Raw genomic sequence first — 23952 nt, forward strand, 5'->3', positions numbered from 1 at the left:
ACCTAAAATGTACATTTTGCACGTTTCCATTTTCAAACAATAAGTGTATGTATAAGAAATATTCGAGTCCAGTTCATTCAGACATTGGATGACAGACAGCACGAGTCTGTGACGTCAACATCAACACTCCCAGAAAGGACATTCAGAAGTTTCCATTCATAAGCATGTGTTGTTCATTTGTACACTCAGTCATATTTTATTTTCTAGTATACTACCACGCTGTGTAGATTTTCAGAATGAATGAAAAGTTGAGGACAGCTGCCTTGAGTCCATTTGCAGTAACACTTTAGCATAGCTGCAGTAAACTGTACAGCAGTCTTCATGCACCATTGTATTGTATTGAACAAATATCGCCTTCATGCAGCTATGTAACACTTGTTATCGGGTCTGTATACTATCACTTACTACCGCTTACACTTACTTACCCGTATGCCCTTCACCACCGTTATGTTCTCGTTTTCATCTGACTCAAATGAGACGCGGCGGGTACTGTTGTTCGCTCCCATTGTCACACCGCTGGCTGTCAAAGTGTCTAATATCTACATGTAATATGGGAGACTGACATCCACTTGTGTGTTATTTTGGGGTAGTTTACTTGCGTTAAAGCCAGGTGTAGTTGGCTAGGGCCCACAGACACAGAGAACTGCTTCGGCACGCCTTCACTTCCGTAGCATGATGTAAGTGAAGAAAGTGAGAGCTGATTGGACAGAAGCGTTATCCGTGCTAACATCAGAGTTTCCCATTGGTTATTGTTTGCAAGTGGCAGAGTGAGAGTGTGACAGCACTGCCTGTCTGACTTTCCCTAATTTCCTAGTTGATTGACACCTCTACTGTTTGCTGTTTGCTGTGTGGCTTTTGAAAAGCACCGTCTAATATTCCATAGATTGAATCAGAACAGAATCTATTTTCTACTAACCTAATAATAAAATATTTATTGTGATAAGAAATAAAATATAGGCTATAGGCTACTTTCAATGAAACATATGTAATATCAAAATGATTATTTTATATTATACTGTAAGGTTTTTTCAAACCAATGCAATATTTGGTCTAAGTTATGCGACTTTATACTGTTTTCCACAGTGTATTCTGATTGTTTAAGTTGCAAACTTATTATACTTAGTTGCTGACTGTAACACATTTGTTTCACAACCCCTTTTCTCCTTCAAAAATGCTAAACATCTGAAAATGCATTGCTATTTTTGACACAAATAGCTTTATCTAAATAAAATAGTTTGAATTTTACAAATTAGGATTTAAATTAAGCAATGCACCTAGTTTCAGTGTAGTGCTTGAGAGTATTAATAATCATTGCTATAACAGTTTGGTCTGTGCTCAAAAGTCCAGACGATCAGTACCCAACCCTTCAAGTTTCACTTGTTTTATACAAGTTTCTTATCTGGCTAATGGGGTTCACCATGTAATATATGATTACAGTTAATTAAAAGAAACCAGAATAGCATTGTTATTATTGGATGGCTACCACCAGAAATCCATTATTACAGCAGTTTTGAGCTGTCAGGGGAATTACAAGGGGATCAAATATTTAACAACTGTTTAAGTTAGTTTTTGAGCTTGACGCAAACAACTTGATAACATCTTGTTTTTACAGTATTTATGTTGTTACTCATACTGAGCTGGCAAACAGAGAAGGAGACGAAAAAAGAACTGTGGCAAGAATGAGAGTGATGGAAAGATGGGGAGAGGAGGATAAATGTAATGGGTAAAATATGTGACCTGGTTGATGGAACAATATCTTCAAATTGTTTTGAAAAATGCAGAATGGCAGAATGAGTTACCATACCCATCAGGGAAAGCAGATACAACTTCTAAAATGGAATTAGAGCGTCAGAGAAGGGGCGGGAATAGATATGGAAATAGTGACTCATTTAATGGGCAAATTCAGCAGCCATATAGGTTGACTGGGAACCACTGCATCAGATCTGTCCAACATCCTGAGACTCATCACTCTCTTGTAGAATAGGGTAGCTGAGAGTGTGATGATTTCTATGCCTTACTGCCATTACTTTCTCTTTCACATATGCATTTATTTTATTTTCGGGTGTGTTTGATATCTAGCCAGGGGCAACACAAAATCATCCCTTTAGTCTAACACTGGTTCATTTTTTCTGTGGACCATTGATCATTGTTTCTGACAAATCCTGACCTTTTGCATTACTTGATTCTTCAAATTTGTCACAAATTGTCCAAGCCAGTTCCACTGTAGTTCATCACTTATATCTATATCCTGCTGTCTTTCTCTGCCATCAATTGATGATTTTTCTGCTGAGCTCTCACCAGCACAATTTTCCATTCTCCATCAGTGACATGTCTAAACCACTTTTGAAGGGGTTATCTCTCACCATTCTAGTCTGTCCTCACTTTGTTTCAAATACCCTCTCAAACAGTCAGTACTCTATTTCCAGTGCAGGTCTGTGTTATCTGTATATCTGAGTATAAACTCTTGGGAATTAATACAGCAACAACAAACATTGTTCAGTTTCATTTTCCATGACAAGTGTCTTAGTATGGTTATATTGAATTGAACTGAATTGAATTGAAGGGGAATCCCACAGTCAGCACTTCTGTGCATGTTTTTTTATGTGGAGAGGTTTGGTGTAGACAGTACTTAGACCCAAAAGCAGACTCGTGGGGCAGAGCTGATATAATAAAAGGAGATTTTACTCTGTAGTAATTCAGGCTTACATGCAGTAACAGGCAGTCAGTCAGAACAGACAAGCAAATCCAAAGCAAAGCAATAGATAATCAAAAGGATAGGGTAGATCAAACGTGGTAGAAGTTGTGTGCAGGAGCGAAGCCTGGAATGCTTGAATACATCATAGACAAACTAGCAAACAGCATTGGTGGGCATCGTGAGAAAGTATTGGGAAGCAGCAGCAGGCAGAAGAAGAGTTCAAGTGATCAGCAGGAGTGGTAAGAATGACAAGACAGATGTAAGTAGACAGAAGACAGAGGTAAATATGCAGATGAGCTGGAGACAGCAGTTGAGGAGGAGGACGTAGACGGAGTCGCCATGCCAGGGATGACTTATTTCAGATTTCAGACCAACATATTGCTTGTGCTTTGGAACACAGCCCTGATTAATGTCAGACTCCACAAGGAGCATACTGTATGTAAACTTTGTCTTGTGCAGAGGCGGATGTAGTTTGAACACATCTGACAGTTAATTACAGTTGCATGCAGTTGTTTACATTGTACTATTATTGCTTTCACTATTATTGCAATTTGTTTTTCTTTTTCTTTGTTACCTCCTCTGGAAGGTAGTATCTCTCATCACCTCCTAAAGAAAATAAATAAATATAAATTAGAAAACAGCCTTTGTTTTGACAAACCTTAATCCACTGAATATCTGATATGTGACAGGTGGTCTGACAAAACAATTAAAGAGAAGATAAGTAGCTTGTACCTGTGATTTAATATGGTGTGAGAAAAATAAATATCATTTCATCAACTCTTGTCAATATTATGAATCCAAAAAGGTAGAGTTTACATGTTATTCTCTGCTACATTGAGCATTCAGAAGTTAAAATTAAAAGTATTTCATAAATCAGTTAATTTAAAATTGTATATTAGTTCAAATTTAAATGGAAACAAGTTAAACCGTAAGTGCAGTAAGAGTCAACAAACTGGTTGTAAAATTCTAGATTTTTTTCCATCTCAGAAACTAATACAGCCTTGCAGGACATGAAAGTACAGCTGGAAATTTGATTTATCCTCTAAACTTGATATATTATACACACACAATATCCTAATAGTTTTTTTAATAATACTCTTTTCTGCTGATTTTTGTGTTTTCTGCATAATGTATTTAATACTGTGCTAATATAAATCAATAAAAACCTTTTTAAGAATTCATTGGGTTGTATATACTGTGATATTATTGAGAAATTCTATATACACAGAGGATGCGCATTCAAATCTTTTACACAGTATAAACCTTGATCCAATACATATTTTTTTAATATTAAACTATATACCAGTGTGATGGTGGCGCCTGTTGCCACACAACTGATTCAAATGTCTGTAACCCTCCTGCACTAACACATGTTAGTTTCTTTATAGTTTACACTTTGTAGTTCATTTAGTCTTCATCTAGTTCACTTTGATCTTTTGATCCTCTGCACATTACATTCACATTGTGCATACAGTACCTCAGCAAATGCATAAATTACACAAGATGTAGCACATTATGTTTCATACTCATGTATGTGCAAGGTGTGACACTAGAAGGCTGTTTTCACATTCATCTGCTGAAGGGAGAAAGTTTCTCTGTGCTCACCTTAAACCTGAGTCTGACACATGGATTTTGTGACATCACAACTAGTTTTGAAGCCATCTGTGGTCCAATATGCAATTTACATGTGATGTGGAAACTTAAAACATCCAGTGCGAATACACAAATAGACTTTTCAGTTCTCACTAAGTACAGTAATTTAATTTTTTGCAGAAAAAACATATAAGACACAAATTATTCAAAGCAGAGTTTTTTATGTCTTAAAACTTGTCTTTAGGGGATCTTAAAATTGTTATAGCCTAAGTTTAGTTCTGTCTTAAACAGAACCCTACTTTTTGGAAATCCACCTGTGACTCCTCATGGCTGCCAGTTCGGCCCCTCACAGCTATAATGCCTAACATTATATGCAAAACCTTGCAAAACCTTCACATATGACTAAATAGGAAAAGAAGACTGAGGAAAGAAGTAAAAACAATTTTAGAGTGAATTAGAGGATATAATTTACTGGGAATATGGTGACATGAGTTACGTCTGTTCACAACAAAAGATGGGAAGTGAATCCTATACAGACTGAAGGGAAGGTCATTCAAACACTGAGGACAAAGGATGTATTGTAGGTTCTAACCAGATCTGTGGTGCTGGACTATAATCTGGCTGGAGCTACGGGGCCTGCAAAACAGTAAAAGTTGATTTTATTGGGATAAATTATACCCATTTTTGTATCAATTAAATCATACACCAAAAGCAATTAAAAAAAATTGTCTGGTTGTCTGAGATAAAGGTTTTAAACGACGTCATGTTGAGAGCAATTGTCATATAACAGTAGGAGCAATGTTTTCTCAAGGGGAATCCCTCACCTGTGAGTCTATTATGAGCAGATTGCATAATAAAGAATTAGAATGTGCAGCAATACCCCGAGGGAACTCTTTGAAAAACCTCAGTCTGTATTGAATGCAGTGCATATAGAATAGAGACAATAATTGAGTGGCAGAATGTGAAAAAAAGCCTTGCTTGTAATAGTAAACAAAATCATAATTACAACTGACTTCTGACTTTGATACTGATCAATTATGTTGCTTAGTAATCTGGTTAATTTATTGGTAATCACTCATTCAATGACTACAGAGGAGAGTTGTTTTTCTTGCCTGCTCAATGTCCTTTTATGTTTTTTCTGCTATATCTGTTACTGCAACCTAGGTAGACATCTGATTATCTTAATAGTTGATGGTGCACATTTGCATTTTGTTGCTATTGGCTGAAAACCCTGCTACTTCATTTTTGGAGATTTTAATAATTTCAAGGCAAAGATAACATGTTCTTATATTGGATGAAGTTATTATTACAATATAATTTTATTCATCTTATGAAAGCTTTATCCTCTCATGAACCATTACTGCTTTTTGGCAATATCTCTTACTTTGCCTTGATCTTTAAATTTTTGAGCAAACTCCTCATTAGGCATCCATAAATCTTTATTTAATTCCATTTCTTGCTGTGTCATTACTGCAAATTGAAATCTCTACTCAATAAAGATATCAGTTGCATATAACGTGTCTGTCTCTAAATGGAAGAGACATTGGATGAAAATGAGTTTTTGGTGCTGCATCATAATGTAGGTGGTGCATTATTGTATGTGTGTGATTAAGTTGGAGATATGAGACACCTGTTTTGCTTGATCCAATTCAAGGTTATGTGGAAAATCCAGAAGCTATATAATAGATGCAATGTTTTGCTGTTTCCCTTACCCACATTTCCATAGAAACAAGTAAAGAAGTATCTTCTTCTTCATCTCTAAGGGATGACATTTTGTTGCGAATAATATAAAAGGAAAGTAATTGGAGAGGTGAAAATACTGTATTTACACAACCTGCTTACCTTTCTGTGGTATTTTTCCCAGGATAATTATTATAGCTATTATCATATATCAAAATCGACTCATCCACTAATTACAACTTAAAAATTACATCAAAATAGATTCCTAAGACCAAGGACATTAATTATTTAATGATCACAAGAACCATACAGTATCTGAGGGAAAGCACCTGTTTAAATGTATGATTTTGCTAAAAGAACTCCTCTTATCATAATCCATATAATCTGCTGTTTCTTCAAAAGCCACCGATTGTAATTATGTATTGCAATTTAAAGAAATTGAGTTATTTTATTAAGGTGGCTGCACCATTATATTAGTTGTTTATTATGTGTCAGCACTATTTATTGTACTTTTAGATTTTCTTTACTGACTCTAGATGAAGGACAGAGTAACATAATGCAGCATTTGCATTTAGATCTATACATTAACAGATCATAAAGCCATGCCCTACAAAGACTTTATTGCCCTTGTATTCAATCCACACAGGTCAGTCAGTCAAAGCAATCACTTAGTGTCTAAGCTGAAAGAAATAACCTTGGTCCTGCGTTATTGGAGAAAAGAGGCCCAGTAGATTAGTTGGACTGATGGGACGTGGGCTGCAGGGTGAGGTGATAAGAACTTCAAAATTAAACTTGGACCTGGGAAGCCAGGCGCCTTCAAAAGAAAAACAGTGGCTCCTGCATGACACAGTGACTGTTTCTTTTTTTAGGGGGAAGAGACACAATGATCACCCACAATGTTATCTCGTCAGTCCACCAGTGCATCAATCAGGACCCAGTGCTGGGAATCGACCCCTTTTTGCTCCAGAATCAATGCCCTCTCCCATTCTCATTGGTACAGCAGATATTGTCAGAGATACAGCACAGGAGAGCCAAGCCAAATCCCACACTATAGGGTCTAAATGGGGTAGGCTATTAACTCACTGACACACACTGTCTCCTTTCTTCTCCACTCAACTATTCCTTTATCAGTCTCAAGAGCTCTGGATTCAAAGTGTTACAATGAAAGGGTTTTCCCATTGTGATATTTGTATTGTGCACATAATATCCTTAAGATAGCAATATTGCATTTTAACAATGTGAAGTGTATAGTTACAGAAACTAAAATATAATCTTAGTCCTGATCATCACACCCCACACCAACTAGAATTATCCTTATTTGAAAAATTGTGCACAACAGGCAGGCTGTGTGTCAACAACTTATGATCCTTGTTGGAGAGCCCTGTTGATGTAGACCAATTAACAAGCTATAGTTCAAGATAATCTAAAAATAAAATGTAATTATTTTAATGATTGATTTAATATTTAGAAATGTTTTTAAAATTAAAAAATATAGATATAGGTACTTACCTTATTGTATTACTGTCACTGCGTTAAAGAGCTCAATTACTGATTAAAACCCTGAATCCTCTGAAATATGAAGCACTGATGCAGAATACCTATTCCCATTGTTATAGATAAACCAAACAGACATTTGGCCAATTTATCCACCAACCTTTATGTTTTCCAGGGAAAAGGTGCACCACTAGTGAAAGACCCTTCTTTCCACGTTTCAAACTACAACTCCCACAATTCCTACTAACCTCGCGCTTCTGTCTTCCTGTTTGGGTGCCGCAGCTGGAAAAATGGCAGCTGATACAGGAAGATACAGGAATGCTGTTAACAAAAACAAAGACCCCTCTGGTCTTCTCATTTCTGTCATAAGGTAAGGTTTGTCACATTCTTTATATCCAGTTAACGGCGGCGGTAACGCTTCCGACAGCTCCTGGACTGTGTTATCTCATTCATATTGACAGCTAAAGCTAAAGCTACATGTTAGCAACATCCTTCCTGTGTTGATTATTACACAAAATACGCACAATACGCAACATAACGCGCATTTCTTATTTTATTTACGATAGTATATGTCGCTTAATCATGACAGCAGTTATATTTTCTTCCTGAAACAGAAGAAAAGGGCTAAAACAGAGTATGTGCTACTCACAAACGTTACTGTTGTCCTAAAACATTTAGCTTAATTGTTGTGAAACGACTTGTCGGGTATTTTTAAAGTTTGACTTAGTGTTTAGCTACTTTATAGGACTGCAATGCCTCAGATGTAATCTTCACCGAACAGTCTCAAATCTTTAAAAGATTGCGTCAGTGATCATAATGGTTTTGATATCCGTAATTAAGTGTCTCAAAGCATTAGCCTCCTCCTCACTGAGGAAAGGAAAATATACATTAAAATGATGGAAAACATTGAAAGGGTTCCCACAGTGGACTTCAGGAATGTCCAGGGGTAATTGCCAATTGTCCCAAACAGTCCTCAACTTGTAAGTAAGGTGTGTAATTTGCATGAATCATTTAGTCTTTATTTAGGAATATCAAATGAGTATCTTCTGCCTAATGTGTGTAAAGATTCTGTTCTTGACAATACCCCTACTCATGTTGTTGTTGCTGCTGTTAGATCCATTTGTTACAGCATGGATATACTTGTTCATGTTGCCATGCTGCCTATAGGTGTGTGCTGGCATAATCTTGCACTGTTACTGTCATTCCCCTGCCTTTCTTCTTCTAACGTGTGCTGTCTTAAATTGCTTTGTGCTTTATGCTTATTTCCAACATATTTTGGCAGTCATGAAATGTTTTAAAGGACAGGTTCACAATTTTTCAAGTCTGTCTTAAAACAACAGTCAGGTGCCCTAGTGAACATTGAAATAAGTTTTTCTTGCTGTAGTCATTTCTCCTGTTCATACTGGCTACTGGAAAATATCCTCATAATGCACTTACAATGTAAGTGATGAGGGCCAAAATCCACAGTCCTCCTTCTGTGCAAAAATGTATTTAAAAGTTAATCTGAATTATTTATTATTATAATTATTTTCAACATGGCTTATATGTTTTCACTTTGTAGTATAATATATTGTTGGTTGTTTTATTCAATTTTTCCATTTTGCATTATTGTTATTGTCAAGTTTATTTGCCTCATGTTAGTCCTGGATTGTTTGAATCCTGGTTCATACATGTAGAACACTTTGTAACTTAGTTTTGAAGAGGGCTGTATAAATAAAGTTTTATTTTTTATTAATATGGTGCTTCAATTCAGATTCCAGATGTGGAATTAGTTATTGAGATGAAACCATTATACTTACTCTGTTCTCCACCCCTCTCTCTCAATCCAGAACTTTGTCCAGCAGTGATGATGTGCAGGATAGGGAGACAGAGAAGGGGCGTCTGGAAGAGGCCTTTGAGACATGTGACAGGGACCTAGATGAACTGATAGTTCAGCATTATGCTGAACTCACCACTGCCATCAGGACCTACCAGAGCATCACTGAGCGCATCACCAGCTCCCGCAACAAGATCAAACAGGTAAAAAGGAGAGATATTTATACAAAAATGGACACTGGACTAAATTAGTATAGAGGGGAGTGAAACCCATTACTAGAATTCCTGTTTATATTGTTTCAGATTGATTTCAGAGCAGTGATTCTAAGCTGTGTAATTAAAAACAAAACAAAGAAGCTTTTTTTTTTTTAAAGTAATTTTCATTGGTCTCCTCATTTATTAAAAGGCTTTCTTATCTCAGTTTTAAGGCTTTTTTATTCCCCAAGACTGAAAGACTGACTTAATTAACACAAATCCTGTTCACCCAAGAAGAAAACTGTCTACTTATCAATCGTCAGCTCAAGTCCGAATCCTGAGACCCCTGGACATAATTTTCTTTATCACACTTGTTAAAATAATTCAAAATGTTTAGGTCAGCCCCTTGCTCCCCTACTTATGCATGCCAGTGTATATTTGGTAACAAAGGCATCCATTGTTCTAGGCTAATGCTTTTTATTAGCAGGATAAAACTGTAATTTACCCAAGGTGTATTGGCCCAGATATGTCATTAAATGATGATCAAATTAACGGGTTTTACTTCATCACTTCATCATCATTCCACATTCCATAGTAGACATTTCGACTTGTCGTGGGAGGCAAAGCACAGGTGTTACTAATACTATTAACAATGGCTCTGTTCCATTCAAGTGTCCAAGTAAGCCACGGCAGTGACAGTAAGCCAGCTTACAGCTTACTGGTGCTTTTCCAATTGTGACATGTCAAAATGTCTCGAAAAAGACCTACTGTATTTTACAAATATGTGTTTCTGTAATTTTCTTTCTGCTTAAACTTCTGCCCAACTTCAACCTAAGATCTAATGAAAAGCGAAAACACCTGTGTAGGTGTGCAGGGCCTTAAACCTGTGTACTAAAGCACAAACATAACCCAAATACATTTTTGCCTCTGGTGTGTCCGATACCAGCAAACTTTTCAGAAAGGGATAACATCACTTATTTCCTATCCATATTTCACTTGCTTTTCAGAGATTCCCTACACTGATTCAATATTATTTTCTCTTGAGGTGTATCTAAGTTGATATTATGAATGTTATGCGGTGTGTAACCTGTAGAACTCTTTTCCATTGGTCTGTATCACTGAAAATGTTGCTTTTTTGATGAAAGTGAGCCCTAGTTACAGAAAAGAAGAGTCAACCTTAAAGGTGTATATCTGTCACAGATCGATCTTTACAGCACTAGTTTTCAGTTAGTTAGTTTTATTTAAACAATATGTCAGGAGAAGTGATGAGACACCAATGATTTCGGAACAGCTAAGCTATGTTGTTAGGTTACTTAGCTGTCCTGTCAGACAGGTAGTTCAGTCAGAATTTACTTCACAAAATGAACTATCCTAGAAGTATCCCTTAATCTCTAAATATATATCACACTTTACATATACTTTGTTTTGTAATTTAGATTTTATTACACATGTACTTGTTCTTCAAGTACCTTTTCAGAATTTGCAGTAATAGCTTGATCTACACTTCCAAAAAACTTTTGTTTAGAGGTACTACTGTAGCTAAAACTTTTTTATGATTTCAACTCTCTGTTTCCTTCAGGTGAAGGAGAACCTCCTGTCTTGTAAGATGCTGCTCCACTGCAAAAGGGACGAGCTGAGGAAGCTGTGGATAGAAGGCATCGAGCACAAACATGTCCTCCAGCTCCTGGATGAAATTGAAAGCATCAAGCAAGTGCCTCAAAGGCTGGAAGCCTATATGGCGAGCAAGCACTACCTTCATGCCACTGATATGCTGGTGAGTGAAGCGATAGGCAGAGCTGTGGTTGTAATGTGTAAGTGTACTGTATGTGAACTGAGCAGCATTTCGGTTCCATAAAGAGCGAGACAGAGACAGGGAGTAAAAAGAAAAAAAAAAAAAAAAAGATTGCCTGACAGATTTGCTCTTGCAAATACAGTATGTTTTGGGTTGGATGGTAAGCAATGTGAAGAAAGTGAGAAATGGAAAAAGGAACAGATTGTTGCGTGTTTTTGAAGTTGTGGGAAAACCTATTGGCATATGTAAATGCATGTGGCATTACTGATAGGATGCTTTTGAGACTCACGGTGTGAACAGTGCACGTACATAAACACCAATATTTATGTGCCGTGTTGCTGCTCAGATTGATTTCTTGGCTCCTCTCATCCCTTTAAAGACTCCCTTTTTAGCCTTGAACAGTTCAGTGGGTGAAACTCTTTTACTTCAAGCAAACATCATCTTAATACTTTGAGGGCGCTGCAGGTGTGTATGTATGCGTGTATTCTTGTTCTTTTGATGTGTGTTTTGCAATATGCTCGGCAGGGGAGCTTGAGGACGGCATTGAGGACTAAACGACCAGGCTGTGTGATCTCTCTGTTCCTTTCCTTTCCTTCCCTTTCCACTCTCTCTTCCTCTGTCACTCCCACACATCTTCCTTCAGACTTTAGTAATAATTAGTTTGCTAGAATGGGGTTATCTGAGGAGGAGGAAAAAAGAGGGATGACGGTGTGCCCAAAGGACCATGAAAAATCCTCTTTGTGGGGGTGGAGAGAAGTGGAACTTCATTCAACCTGTGCTCAGTCTGTTCAGTGTGTTTTAAAAGGTTGTGGAAAGTTCAAAGTCAGTCGGACGCTTCGCCGCGTTCTCGCAAACTTTAAATGCGCTTAACTTGATTGCGGCGGTGCAGTTTCATTAATATGTAAAAATTACACTTTAAAGAACATTTTATATGCCTCTACATATTGAAATGCTGTTGCGTGCCTTCTTTCTACCTTTCGTTTTGGTGTGATATTTGTGCAGTCCATGAATAAGTAATGTAGAGTCCACTTTAAATAACCCACGCTTAAGCCAAAGTAGAGGAATTTGGTCATATTATAAAATAGCAAAATGACATCCTTGAAATAACTTACTTGGTTATTTTGTTAATTCCACTGTCCTTTCACATTTACTTCCATGCTTTTAATGTGATGATGTCAAGTTCAATAAAGGCTGTGAGAAAAGTTGGTGCATTGTTAAGCCACTAACTGCCATATTATTTAAACTTCTTTCAAAATCATTTTTAAAAAATTCTTTGCTTGTTACAAGTTCATTTTGATACTTCAGTGTTAAAAAATGTTTGAGCAGAAACTGCAGTTGCACTGTGAACTGGCCAAATGAAATAATATCAGCTCCACTGATAGGAGTTTTGTTTATGTTTATCAACCAATATTTGAGATCCAGATTTGTATAAGATTTCTAGAGACTGACTTTTTTTGCAGTGTTTTCTTCATTTTTTTTTGCTGATATATTGTATGTTGCCAAGACAAACTCTCTCTGCGGCTCTCTGCTGTAACATCGTACTGCTTGTTGTCACTCCTCTCAGAGTCCCTGATGTGTTTATTCCCATCATGCTGTCATTCATTACAGCACTCATCTGTCAGATTAATGTCTCCCTGGTTTTCACATGCACCTTCTGTTGCTTCTTCTCTCCTTCTGCTCTATTTCTCCCTCTTCTGTCTTTCTTTCTTTTTGTCATTTTTTTGCATTCCTTAAAATATTTTGTCCTTACAGACCAAAGCAGTATACGTCTTTCATATCATTCTGCTTTGCAGTGTGGCAGGAGTAGACTAGCCAGGAATAAACTTCCTAGCATCCCTCTCCATGTCTCTCTCTCTCTCTCCTCTGCTGTCTCTTGCTCTCTGTAACACTGCCTGTGTGTCTGGGTGTGTTTATGTGAGGCTTATCTCTAAGGGTTGACAATTAGGATTCAGACTATGCTCTCTGTCTGCTATTGAATGGCAGTCTTAAACCCCATGGGGTTGGTTAAAAACGAGACTGGCTTTGGTTCCAGAAAATCCTCTCGTCTCCTCTCCTCTCCTCTCCTCTATATCTCCTCTCCTCTCCTCTCCTCTCCTCTCCTCTCCTCTATATCTCCTCTCCTCTCCTCTCCTCTCCTCTATATCTCCTCTCACTCCATTGTTCCCGTAGAATCACAAAGCCCAGGTACACTCATATACAACTGCTGACACCCCCCTTGGAGCCCGCAGCTTAGTGATAAACTGTCATGCACTCTTCTCTCCTCTCCTCTCCTCTCCTCTATTCTATTCTATTCTCTTTCCTCTTTCTGTCCTTCTCTCCATCCCTCTTTCTCCCAAGCAAATTCACTAGAGACTTTATATCCCTCATTACACTGACAGGCCTGGTCCCCTAATGATGTTAACCAGCCTTCTTCTGTCATCCCAGCCCCATGGTAATGAGATACCCCCCCACACACAGACACATAGACATTAAATGATTTACAGTCATATAATCACACACATATAATCATACACAGACACATTATGAGAGGTGTGTGTACACACACACACACACACCCAAGACACACAAAATTTTGCAGGCATGCCAAGTTCATCCATTAAGCAAAAGGGGGCTGATCATGCAGCACATTAGCTCATCTTGTCACTAATGTGTCTCTCATTTGCATCAACACACACTTGACCCATGCCCACCCGCCAAGCGTCCTCCCCCCCTGCTACCCACTCCCTCCTGGCCTGCCCTGGACATACAAATATTTTTCACAGTGTTATCATCTGGCCATCAGTGTTCTTGAAATACACACAGGAATGCACATGTGTAAACACAAATACATATGATCTGGCACATTTTATTAAATGGCATGAAGATTTATTAATTGCAAACATGCTGCAACTGCTACTGTTCCTGCTAATGAAAACTGAGAAAAGAGGGAAGGAGGGAGGGAGAATGAGTGAATTTGGAGAAATAGACTGACTAGAGGACATGAGGAAGTAATCAGTTCAGTTTTAAGTGGGAAATATTTTCTATATTGTACACAATAATATGTATATTGAAAAAGGAAAATATTGATTTTGATTTGAATTGATTTGAAATTATTGTAGTGTGTGGCATTGGTTGTTGTAAAAGTCATTGAAATGTCAAAAAGTGTCATGAAGTGAAGAATCTTGTGTTATTGCTCTGTCTCAACATGTGTTTTCTGTGCCACGTAGTAAGTTTTAAGCTGTCTTGGTAGATTGTTAGTGGAAACAACAGGTAGGCTGGCTGCTTAAGTGGTCCGACCAGACACTATTAAACTTGCAAACTATTGCTAGGATAAGTGATGATTATCTGGTATGTTGTCATATGCAGGTGACAGCCGTAGAGTCTTTGGAAGGCCCCCTGCTGCAAGTGGAGGGCCTCGGTGATCTACGCCTGGAGCTCCACAGCAAGAAGCTCAACATCCACCTCGTGCTCATTGATGAGCTGCACCGACACCTCTACATCAAGTCCACAAGTCGCCTCGGACACAAGAACAAGGACAAAAATGCTGCTCGCCTTCCAGGGTAAGTGGCAGTTGAAACGGTGTATGTATGCTTCCTTGACTATATTGTTAAAACTTGGAGGGATCCAGATGTCTTCACAAGAATAGAAACTGCAAAACATGAAAACAGTTTTGCAGAGTCATTAGGGAGGGCTTGCTCATTTACTTGATTGTGCATGCTTCAAAACCTCAAGATTAGTGTTTTATTAGTGCTCCTGTAATTGCAAAGACTCATTTTGCACAGTAGGACTACTGATGATCAAAAACTGTTTAGTGGGGATTAGGGATTTGATATCATTTAATTTCCTTTTTTAGGGTTCCATATAGTTTAGCAAAACAGTAGCTATTCTTTCATCAGCCCACACAACAAGCATTGAATAAATGTAGGGTTTCATTCCATACAATGTTTTCACTAGTATACAATATGTAAATATACAAGTTTGAGAGACACAGACGCAGTGAGGTCAAGATAGTCAGAGACAACTTTAAAAAAAAAAAAAAAAAAATCTTTTAGCTCGTTTGTTTGGTCCGAGGAACCACAAGCCTTTATTGTGTGCCTATTATATAGTCAACAGAAATGTAGCCTTCAAAGTGCGTTCTTCTTTGAAAAGTAAAACTGTACAGATGTGCCTTCATTATACGTTACTCCAATGCCGGGACAACTGAGTGCAACTTGCCAATTATTTACTGTATGGAAACTACGCCAATTACTGACAAAAACAATTAGACCATGCATAACTTGTTGCTCTACTTCTTTATGTTTGCATTTTGTGCTCTGAAGTTCCAAAGATACAGACAAAAACACCCCACATCATTTACTGTAAAGAGGCAAACGGCGCTAATTAATCCGTACAGACATAGCAGACAAGCACTTGGAGTTATAATAGGTGCTATTGTAAGAATATTAGAGTTATGTATACACATTGTGTTGTTTGTTTTCCAGGTTTCAAACCATGTTCTCAAACCTGGGAGTCAATGCCAGTTGACTCGGTTAAATGATAAAGTAGATTTTGCAGCTGCAAGGAGAATAACTTAAGTTATGCCTCTGTGACCTAAGAGCCAGTTTCTTGGTTTCATGATGCGGCCGTATAAGTTATTAGGGCTAATACTGCACAGTGGATAGAACACACTATTAATGCTGTTGTGTAAGGAATTCATCTTAAGCGTTGTTTGCACTTTTCCACGTGTGTGTGTGTGTGCGTGTTTGTGTGTGAGGTGCAGTAATTATGGCGGCGGTGTGTTGGTGTGGTACAGTGATTTATTACTGAGGGTCAGCCAGTGACAGGTCCTGGCCTCCCTGTATTGGGTCGCTGCTAACAACAAGCCAGTCTCCATACACCCCACTCACTTAGCAGGCATACTGTGTTTATACCGCCCAACTTAAAGGGCCTGGATTGCTTCCACCTCCGGCTTAAGGCTTGATAAATGGCTCATTGGAAAGCAGTACCAATCCTACCCAGAGATGCAAGGCTTTTTGTTTAAACAGTAGATTGTTTTTGTTAGAGAAAGGGCAGGTTAGTGGGTACGTTTCTGTTAGTGCATATTCAACTTTTGTATGTGTCTAAGAAGGTTTTCGCCAGCATTTTTGAGTTGATTCGAGCCTATTCCTCTCATGCCGTTGCAATATCGTGTTAAATATGAGACAGAAAGCATAATTTTTAATAACATACTTTTTCAAATTTTATCTTGATAAACACCTTCCCTGGATTTTTTTTTTTTTTGTCTCTTCACAGCTCCACAACCAAAGACGCATCTCCAATGCCTGTGTTAGATGTCAGCAGCCTGTCCACCCCACGCAAGCTTTTGGATTCATCACAGTTCAGCACACCTGGATCCAGCAGTGGTACGATCCTGAGATCATAGTAGACAAAGAAGGAAGAGGGAGTAATGGAGAAAAAAGTGGGTGGCGGCTTGGCAAAAAGAAGGCGAGGAGATGATAGTGAAGGAAAAGAGAAGCAAATAGAAGTGGGAATTTTAAGAAGGTGTTAAATGAAAAAACCATAAGTTGTGTGGTTTGCTCTCCATTAAAATTGCATACATTAGGAGTGCTATAGAGATAAACCCATCAACACTGTTGTTGGTCTCTTTGGATAACAAAGTCTGCGGATTTGAGTTTGCAATTTTTATTTTCACTGTGCTGATATTCTTAGTGATAATGAAGTCATTAGCATCACTCTGGCTTACATCCATTTGCATGTCATTATGGGTGTGTATTGCCAACCCCCTTTGCACATACACTCACACATAGTATCACTGAATGCACACGGGAACTGCTGATACAAACTCTTTTAAAAAACACGAAATTACCACTGATGCCTCATTGCACATACACACACAGGCAGACACCCACACTTCTTTCCTTGCAGTATATGTCATAACATCTTCAACTATGATCATAATATACAGTACATTTCCCTTGCTAACATTATAATCATCTTGTCCCCCTCCTATCTGTACCATTAGTCACCCTGCGTCTCTGTCATCACAGCAGGGGAGCAGCATTCATTACGCTCAAACTGGTAACCAATGCTTTAACAGGGACTGATAATGCCGACTATAACTGTATTCAAGAATGTATGAATTCTCTCTTGGTTGTAGGGGCGTAGAGTCAGCACTGCGTTCCTTGCAGGCAGAGCACAGAGGAACGCAAACAAGAAGATAATGAAAAAAGTTAATCCTGCAATAACTTGGTGCTCCCTTGGTGTTTCTGAGTTTTTATATTAAGCCTGCCACTTTTTTCACCACCCACTCTTGGCATTCTAAGTTAGCGACTCACCGTTTCGTTTTTAGCTCTACGGATGCCAAGCAACCATACACCGTACATACCACTCGGCATCCTGACATATTATTTTTACTTCAACCTTACTAGTGTGGCAGTGACAGATTAACAACATTAGCATGTGGCTGGCTCCCGACAAGCAAGGTTTCCCTGAAAACTAAGATGTGGCCAACATTTCTATGCCATCCGGTGGATGTTTCATTCAACTTTTGTAGTTTTCTCTGTTTTTCTCTGTCTCTATGTGTCTCTTAGCTCTTACACATGTATCTTATGCACGTATCTTTTAATCCACCTCTTTTTGTTCGCTCAGCTCATCAGCATGTATGTGTGTGCTGTGACCCCAAATGCACAAACACACATGCAAATGTACAAATTCACACTAATTGATAATAAATGTCCATTCAATTCACCCACCCTGTAGGCCTAAAAGTAAAAGCTAAACCGCAGATTTCCCCACATTATGCAAAGAGAACATGGGCAATTAGCTACTGCCAGGTGGTAAGTGCCTATACAAAGTCATGCTAACAACTGTGGTCACGACAGAGCAGCCAGCTTTCATCAATGGCCTAGCTTGCCATTTTGTTTAATAGCATTAGAGCACCTCATTTGTAGCTAGTAATTGTCATAATTATTACGCAAACTACAGTTGGAATGGGGGAAAAGAGGAAATACACCCAAAGTCCATTAACTTGCCATAAACATTAACTCTCTTAACGTGCTTTGATGGGGAATTGGGCGGCCCCATCTAATGGAAATTAGAGCATCACTCGATGCTGCCACTCTCAATTTTCCCTGCTAATGTGGCTAAGTCAGATGGAGAGAGCATGAAGGGTGGAGGGTGACAGGATAGGTTCAGGTGTTGTGCATTTAAAAGACAAAGATGCAATATATTATTATTATTATACAGTTAAAGTTATGATTTATTTGTTCAGTGTGTTACATTATTAAAGAGGTTTTAGTTGAATGTTGGTTGTTAGGTTTGTGTATATGTAGCTGTTATGTTTGGGGAAAGATACTAAATAGGTAGCAAATGCTACCTATTTAGTATCTAGTCCTCATTTTATAAATGTAGATATATATGTAAGCCATATTACAGCTTACATATGTTTGACTTGGTGACATGACATGTTTCCAAAGCCTTTGTCTTTTATGTCTTAAAAGCACAATGTCTCAAAACACCACAATGTAGACAGCAATTGGTATTTAAATGTGCAAGTAAATCAAGACGCAAAACAGTGTATGGATTTTTTCCATGTCTCCCTTTTTCATCATCGTTTTGGTACATTTGTGCATTACTGAAATCATTAGATCTCTGTGCCAGTAGATATTTTCTAAGCACTTACAGTATGTGCTAACCTATGTGTATGTGTACATCCCCTTTAGTGCGTGAGCTGCAACAAGATGTGCGCGAGTTGAACCAATCTGACCTCCCTGAAGTAGATCCAGAGGAGAACAGTGCTGAGTTCATGGGTATCCTTATCAAGGTGCATACATGATCACTACACATACTGTTAATTGTGAATTTTAACATCTAAATTATGTTATATCAACACTTGTGTTCTGTGCTGTTATCTCAGTGTCTCTCTTTGCTTCAAGTAAAACGCTTGTGTTGTCCTTTTTCGTCAGGCTCTGGCCAAGCTGAAGAAAATCCCAGAGACCATCAAAGCCATAATGGAGCGACTGGAACCTGAGCTGAAACAGATTGTTAAGAGGTCTACCACTCAAATTGCAGACCACGCTTACCAGAGAGGAGAGAACCTGGCTCAGGAGAGCCAGCCAAGGTACAATAAGGAGACGGGGAGGATAAGAAAGGCACATTGAAAGAGGAAGGTATTATGTTAACATAACATGGCTCCCTGAGAAGAAAACAATCCACTGAGGAGTGAGGATTGGTACAGATCAGTAGCGTGATGGAGTAGCATGATGGAGAAACTAGAAAATTATAATAAATTGTAGATGAAGAGAGACAGGGGGTAAGTAGATGGTCATGAAGAGGAAACTATAAGCAATTTTCTATAAAGATGAAAACCGTCTTTTTGAAATGATTATGTGGGCCTGATAGAGAATAATAAGTAGCATTAGCAATGTTTCAACAGTATCATGTGGCTAGCTACTGTTGTTACCACTGAAAAAGACTGTAATAAAGCTGTCACTTACAGTTCCCCTCAGTATTGTATCTGTGCGAAAGAGTTTTATTAAAGCAGCCTGTTTGCTTTATTCTTCTTCTACATTATTCCCATTTGGCAAGGCAAGGCAGGTTTATTTGTATAGCACATTTCAACAACAAGGCAATTCAAAGTGCTTTACATAAAACATTTAAAGCATTAAGACATTGTACAAAAGAAACACACTATAAAAGGACATTTAAATACAATGAAAAATAGTTATTAAAGACTTAAGAGAATAGAAAATAAAAATAAGCTAAAATAGAATAAGACAGGTATAAAATACAATAATTGCAGTGCAAGAAATGAATCAAAAGCCTCGAGTTTGATTTAATTAAAGGCAGTGGCAAACAGAAAAGTCTTCAGCCTAGATTTAAAAGAAAGAGGTTTGTTCCAGATATATGGTGCTTAACTGAATGCTGCTTCTCCATGTTTAGTTTTGATCTGTCCCACACGACCTGAAAGGTCTGGATGGTTCATAGTGTAGCAGAAGAAATGTAATTTGGCCCTAAACCATTCAATGCTTTATAAACCAACAGTAGTATTTAGAAATCAATTCTTTGACAGACAGGAAGCCAGCGTAAAGATCTGAGAACTGGACTGATGTGATCCACTTTCTTGGATTTGGTGAGGACTCGAGCATCAGCATTCTGAATCAACTGCAGCTGTCTGATTGATTTCTTAAAGAGACCTGTAAAGACACTGTCACTGTGTCTGTTGAAGATAAATGCACGGGCAAGTTTTTCAGAATCCTGCAAAGACATAAGGCCTTTAATCCTTGATATGTTCTTAAGGTGATAGTTGTCTGACTTTGTAACTGTCTTAATGTGTGTGTTGAATTCAGGCCTGAGTCAATGACTACACCAAGATTTCTGGCTTGTTTTGTGGTTTTTAACATTCCCAATTGTAGCTAAGTGCTGAAGAAGAAAATTCTGGCACATCCAATCATTGATTTGTTCATTGCACTTGCTCAGTGCTTGTATTGGACCATAGTCCCCTGGTGGTATGATTATGTAAATTTGTGTTTGTTTGCATAATTACAGTAACGTATTTTGTTGTTTTCCATAATCTGAACCAGTGGGAGTATGTAGATGTTGAATAGAAGAGGCCCCAGAATGGGACCCTGGGGAACTCCACAGGTCATTTTTGTCTGCTCAGATGTTTAATTACCTATAGACACAAAGTAGTCCCTGTCCTTTAAGTAGGATTCATACCAGTTTAGTACTGTGTCAGAAAGTCCCAATTTTCCAGTTGGTCTAGTAATATGTTGTGGTCGACTGTGTTGAATGCAGCACTGAGTTTCAATAATAATGAGACTAAAATTCTGCCACTGTCTGTGTTTAAGTGGATGTCATTGAAGATCTAAACAAGAGCTGTCTCAGTGCTGTGGTGTCGTTGAAATCCTGACTGGAGGACATCAAAACAGTTGTTTAGTTAATGTTTTTACTTAAAAAGAGGAGGTTTGATATGGACCAATAATTGTTCATTAGTGAGGTGTCTAGATTGTTCTTTTTTGATGACAGTGGTTTTACAGGTCCTGTGGGAAGAAAACTGAGAGAAGAGATGTGTTGACAATTTGTAGGTAATCTGAGGCCATGTAATTTGAAACATTTTTTAAAAAAGCCTGTTGGCAGAATATCAAGGCAGCAGGAGGAGGATATCAGATATTGTATAATGTACTCTATGTTTTTATGGTTGACCAGATAAAATAGTGTCATGGTATTTGAACTGATTTTAAGTGGACAGAGGGACAATGCATTTCCTGTACCTGGTATGGAGGCACTGACTGCTTGTCTAATTTTCTGAAATTTGTCAGTGAAGGAGGCAAATTCATTTCAGGCCCCGGTGGATAGAAGTTCAGAGGCTACTGACACAGAAGGGTTTGTTACCATAGCCTGTCAATGGTAGCAAACAATGATGTCAGAGAGTCATTGGAATAAATTCCTCAGTGTAAGTAAAGTACAAGGTGGCCACTCTCTCCACTTCTGTGTATTAACTTAACATTTCTTGATAGGAATTTATCTACCCTCTTCATTCTTACTAATACAGTACAGCTGGTTATAAGTGCTAATGTAGCTTGGATTAGTTACCAGTTATTTTTGGTGTTGCATGCAGTTGGTCTTTTAGGTATATTTAGAGTTGACAGTAAAGGCAGTAGACAAACATGTTTTGTATGCAGTCCCAGGGTCTTCATAGTCAGACAGTCAACAAGGTATGAAACACAGTAAAGGCTAGCACTGCAGACACACCTGCCTCAGACCATGAAAACAGATACTCTGCTGCTTTAAACCTAGACAAGTCATGGTTAAACACACCCATACACACACAAACAATTTCACACCTGCCATAGAGCACTGCTACATTTTAAAAGCAGTCACGTCATCTCCTGCAGACACACACATACAGTGAGCAGACTCAAGAAGCACAGGTCTCAGTCCACTGATCCTGAACCATTTAAGAGGAACGTCTTGTTTTCTGTCAGGGATGTTCTCTCCGGCCTCGTCTCCTTCCTGCCTTCCTCCTGTTGCCTGCTAAATCTCATCTGACCTCAATGTAATAGGCCACCTTGTAGCTCATTTCAGCTCCACTCCTTACAGATTGTTTTAAGTTTGCCTGTGTGTGTGTGTGTGTGTGTGTGTGAGAGTGCTTAACACTGTAGTTGTGTCACAGAACACAGAATTGCATCTGAACACTTAGAGGTTAGTATGTGTGTTTGTATTTGGGTGCATACACACCTAGTTCTGCCTATGTTCACTTCAATTTAAAGTCAAGGCTTGTTGCTATGGAAACTCCAGCCAATGTACCACTTGTAGGGAACAATGGTCTTGCATATTGCACAGTATATTTTATAGTGCCGCAGACTAGTAGGCAACACTTAAGCACTTTACAGCATATATGGCGATCTGTGGCTTGCTCTTGGAGGTTTATGTTCCCATTCACATCCTCTGTGATCACCCACACTAGAAGTGCATTTTCATTTCCAACTCTTTTCTCTAGATCTTACTTTCACAAAGATACTCTATGCAGGCTCCCATTCCTTGCGCCAAAGTTATTAGCATGCACCACTAATCTTCAAGTAGTTCAGTTTAATTTACATCAAATCAGTCTTATTGAACTCATAGTCCCCCTTTTTATTTTGCATCACAAAAACAGAGCCTTATTTATTTTTTTCTTTGTTTTTGCTACATAGGAGACTGAATCTAATCTAAATCCCTTAGAACGAGAGTATTTTTTTAGGTGAATAAATGCTTGAATGACCAAAGAACTTTCAGATAAAATGATTATGTATTTTAAATTCAATTTAAAATCAAGAAACGGACAGTGATCACATGTGATGCATTGCTATTCTCTTTTGTATTTTTTTTTGCCTGTTTTCGAAGTGGTCACTGGGAAAGTCTGAGGAACAAATTTGTATGGATGTGTTTCTACTGTATGTCCACTTGTGTATGACAGGAGAACGATGACCTGGCACTCCTAGTATTTCAGAAGGGTTCTTTAAACACTCTGTAGAGCCCTGTGTAATCAAATTATCTGTGACTGACAAGGAACCTAATGCTAATCTAATGTGGACACTATCATGCTCCCAAAATGAAACACACACACAGAAATACTGTCGGTCAGTTAGTCAGGGACTGAACATCCACGTGTGTACTCCCTGCTGTCTCTCCAGACAGTTCATCAGCCATGTGTGTGTCTGCTTCGATCCTGGGGGGAAATGAGAAGTGAGGCCTCAAAGAACAGACAGTATGGATTAGGATGGCCTCCGCTGGGAGATAATGAGGAGGACTGGGCTGTTTACACTTTGTCTGTGTGTGTCTGTCTATGGGTGTGTGTGTATGTGTGTATGGGGTGAGATGGGGGGGGGGGGGGGGGGGGGTTTGGAGTGCACTTTGAGATTGCACAAAAAGAAGAGGTGAAAAGGTCAGACCCATACATTTTGCGTGTCCATCTGAATGTATGCGTACAGTGCATACATGATCATACATTATTTATTCTTTTCCATTTCTGAAGATTAGTGTTCACTATGTATCCTTTTTTGCCAGTCCTTCATGTTAATATATGAGACAGAGAGAGAGAGAGAGAGAGAGAGAGAGATTCCCTCACTCGCTGGAATTTCACAGCTACTCCCTACGTCTCATGAACATCTTCCATTCACTGAGTTATAGCTCATAGTGATTTGTGCCTGCTTTCCTCTCCATTAATAACATTTACTCGCTGCTACTGCCA

General features: G+C 38.4%; 2 protein-coding genes across 6 annotated transcripts in view; one reads left to right on the forward strand and one right to left on the reverse strand.

Moving 5' to 3' along the window:
- chchd3a (coiled-coil-helix-coiled-coil-helix domain containing 3a) overlaps positions 1–681 on the reverse strand; it is a 71833-nt gene extending 71152 nt beyond the window's left edge. For 2 of the 4 annotated variants that reach the window (XM_067581522.1, XM_067581521.1), the window contains exon 1: positions 426–679. In XM_067581522.1, coding sequence (XP_067437623.1) covers positions 426–506 — 81 coding nt within the window. In that variant the 5' untranslated portion in view covers positions 507–679. Of the gene's footprint in view, positions 1–425 lie in introns of all 4 variants that reach the window. The other 2 variants (XM_067581519.1, XM_067581520.1) reach the window with 2 other exon arrangements.
- A 7030-nt stretch (positions 682–7711) lies between these two features.
- Positions 7712–23952, forward strand: part of exoc4 (exocyst complex component 4) — a 128786-nt gene continuing 112545 nt past the window's right edge. For both annotated transcript variants that reach the window (XM_067582507.1, XM_067582508.1), the window contains exons 1-7: positions 7712–7832; positions 9292–9481; positions 11052–11246; positions 14610–14803; positions 16515–16624; positions 18944–19044; positions 19187–19341. In XM_067582507.1, the coding sequence (XP_067438608.1) occupies positions 7753–7832; positions 9292–9481; positions 11052–11246; positions 14610–14803; positions 16515–16624; positions 18944–19044; positions 19187–19341 (1025 nt within the window). In that variant the 5' untranslated portion in view covers positions 7712–7752. The remainder of the gene's footprint in view (positions 7833–9291; positions 9482–11051; positions 11247–14609; positions 14804–16514; positions 16625–18943; positions 19045–19186; positions 19342–23952) is intronic.

Source organism: Thunnus thynnus, chromosome 23 (genome assembly GCF_963924715.1).
Source record: "Thunnus thynnus chromosome 23, fThuThy2.1, whole genome shotgun sequence".
NCBI classification, from domain to species: domain Eukaryota; kingdom Metazoa; phylum Chordata; class Actinopteri; order Scombriformes; family Scombridae; genus Thunnus; species Thunnus thynnus.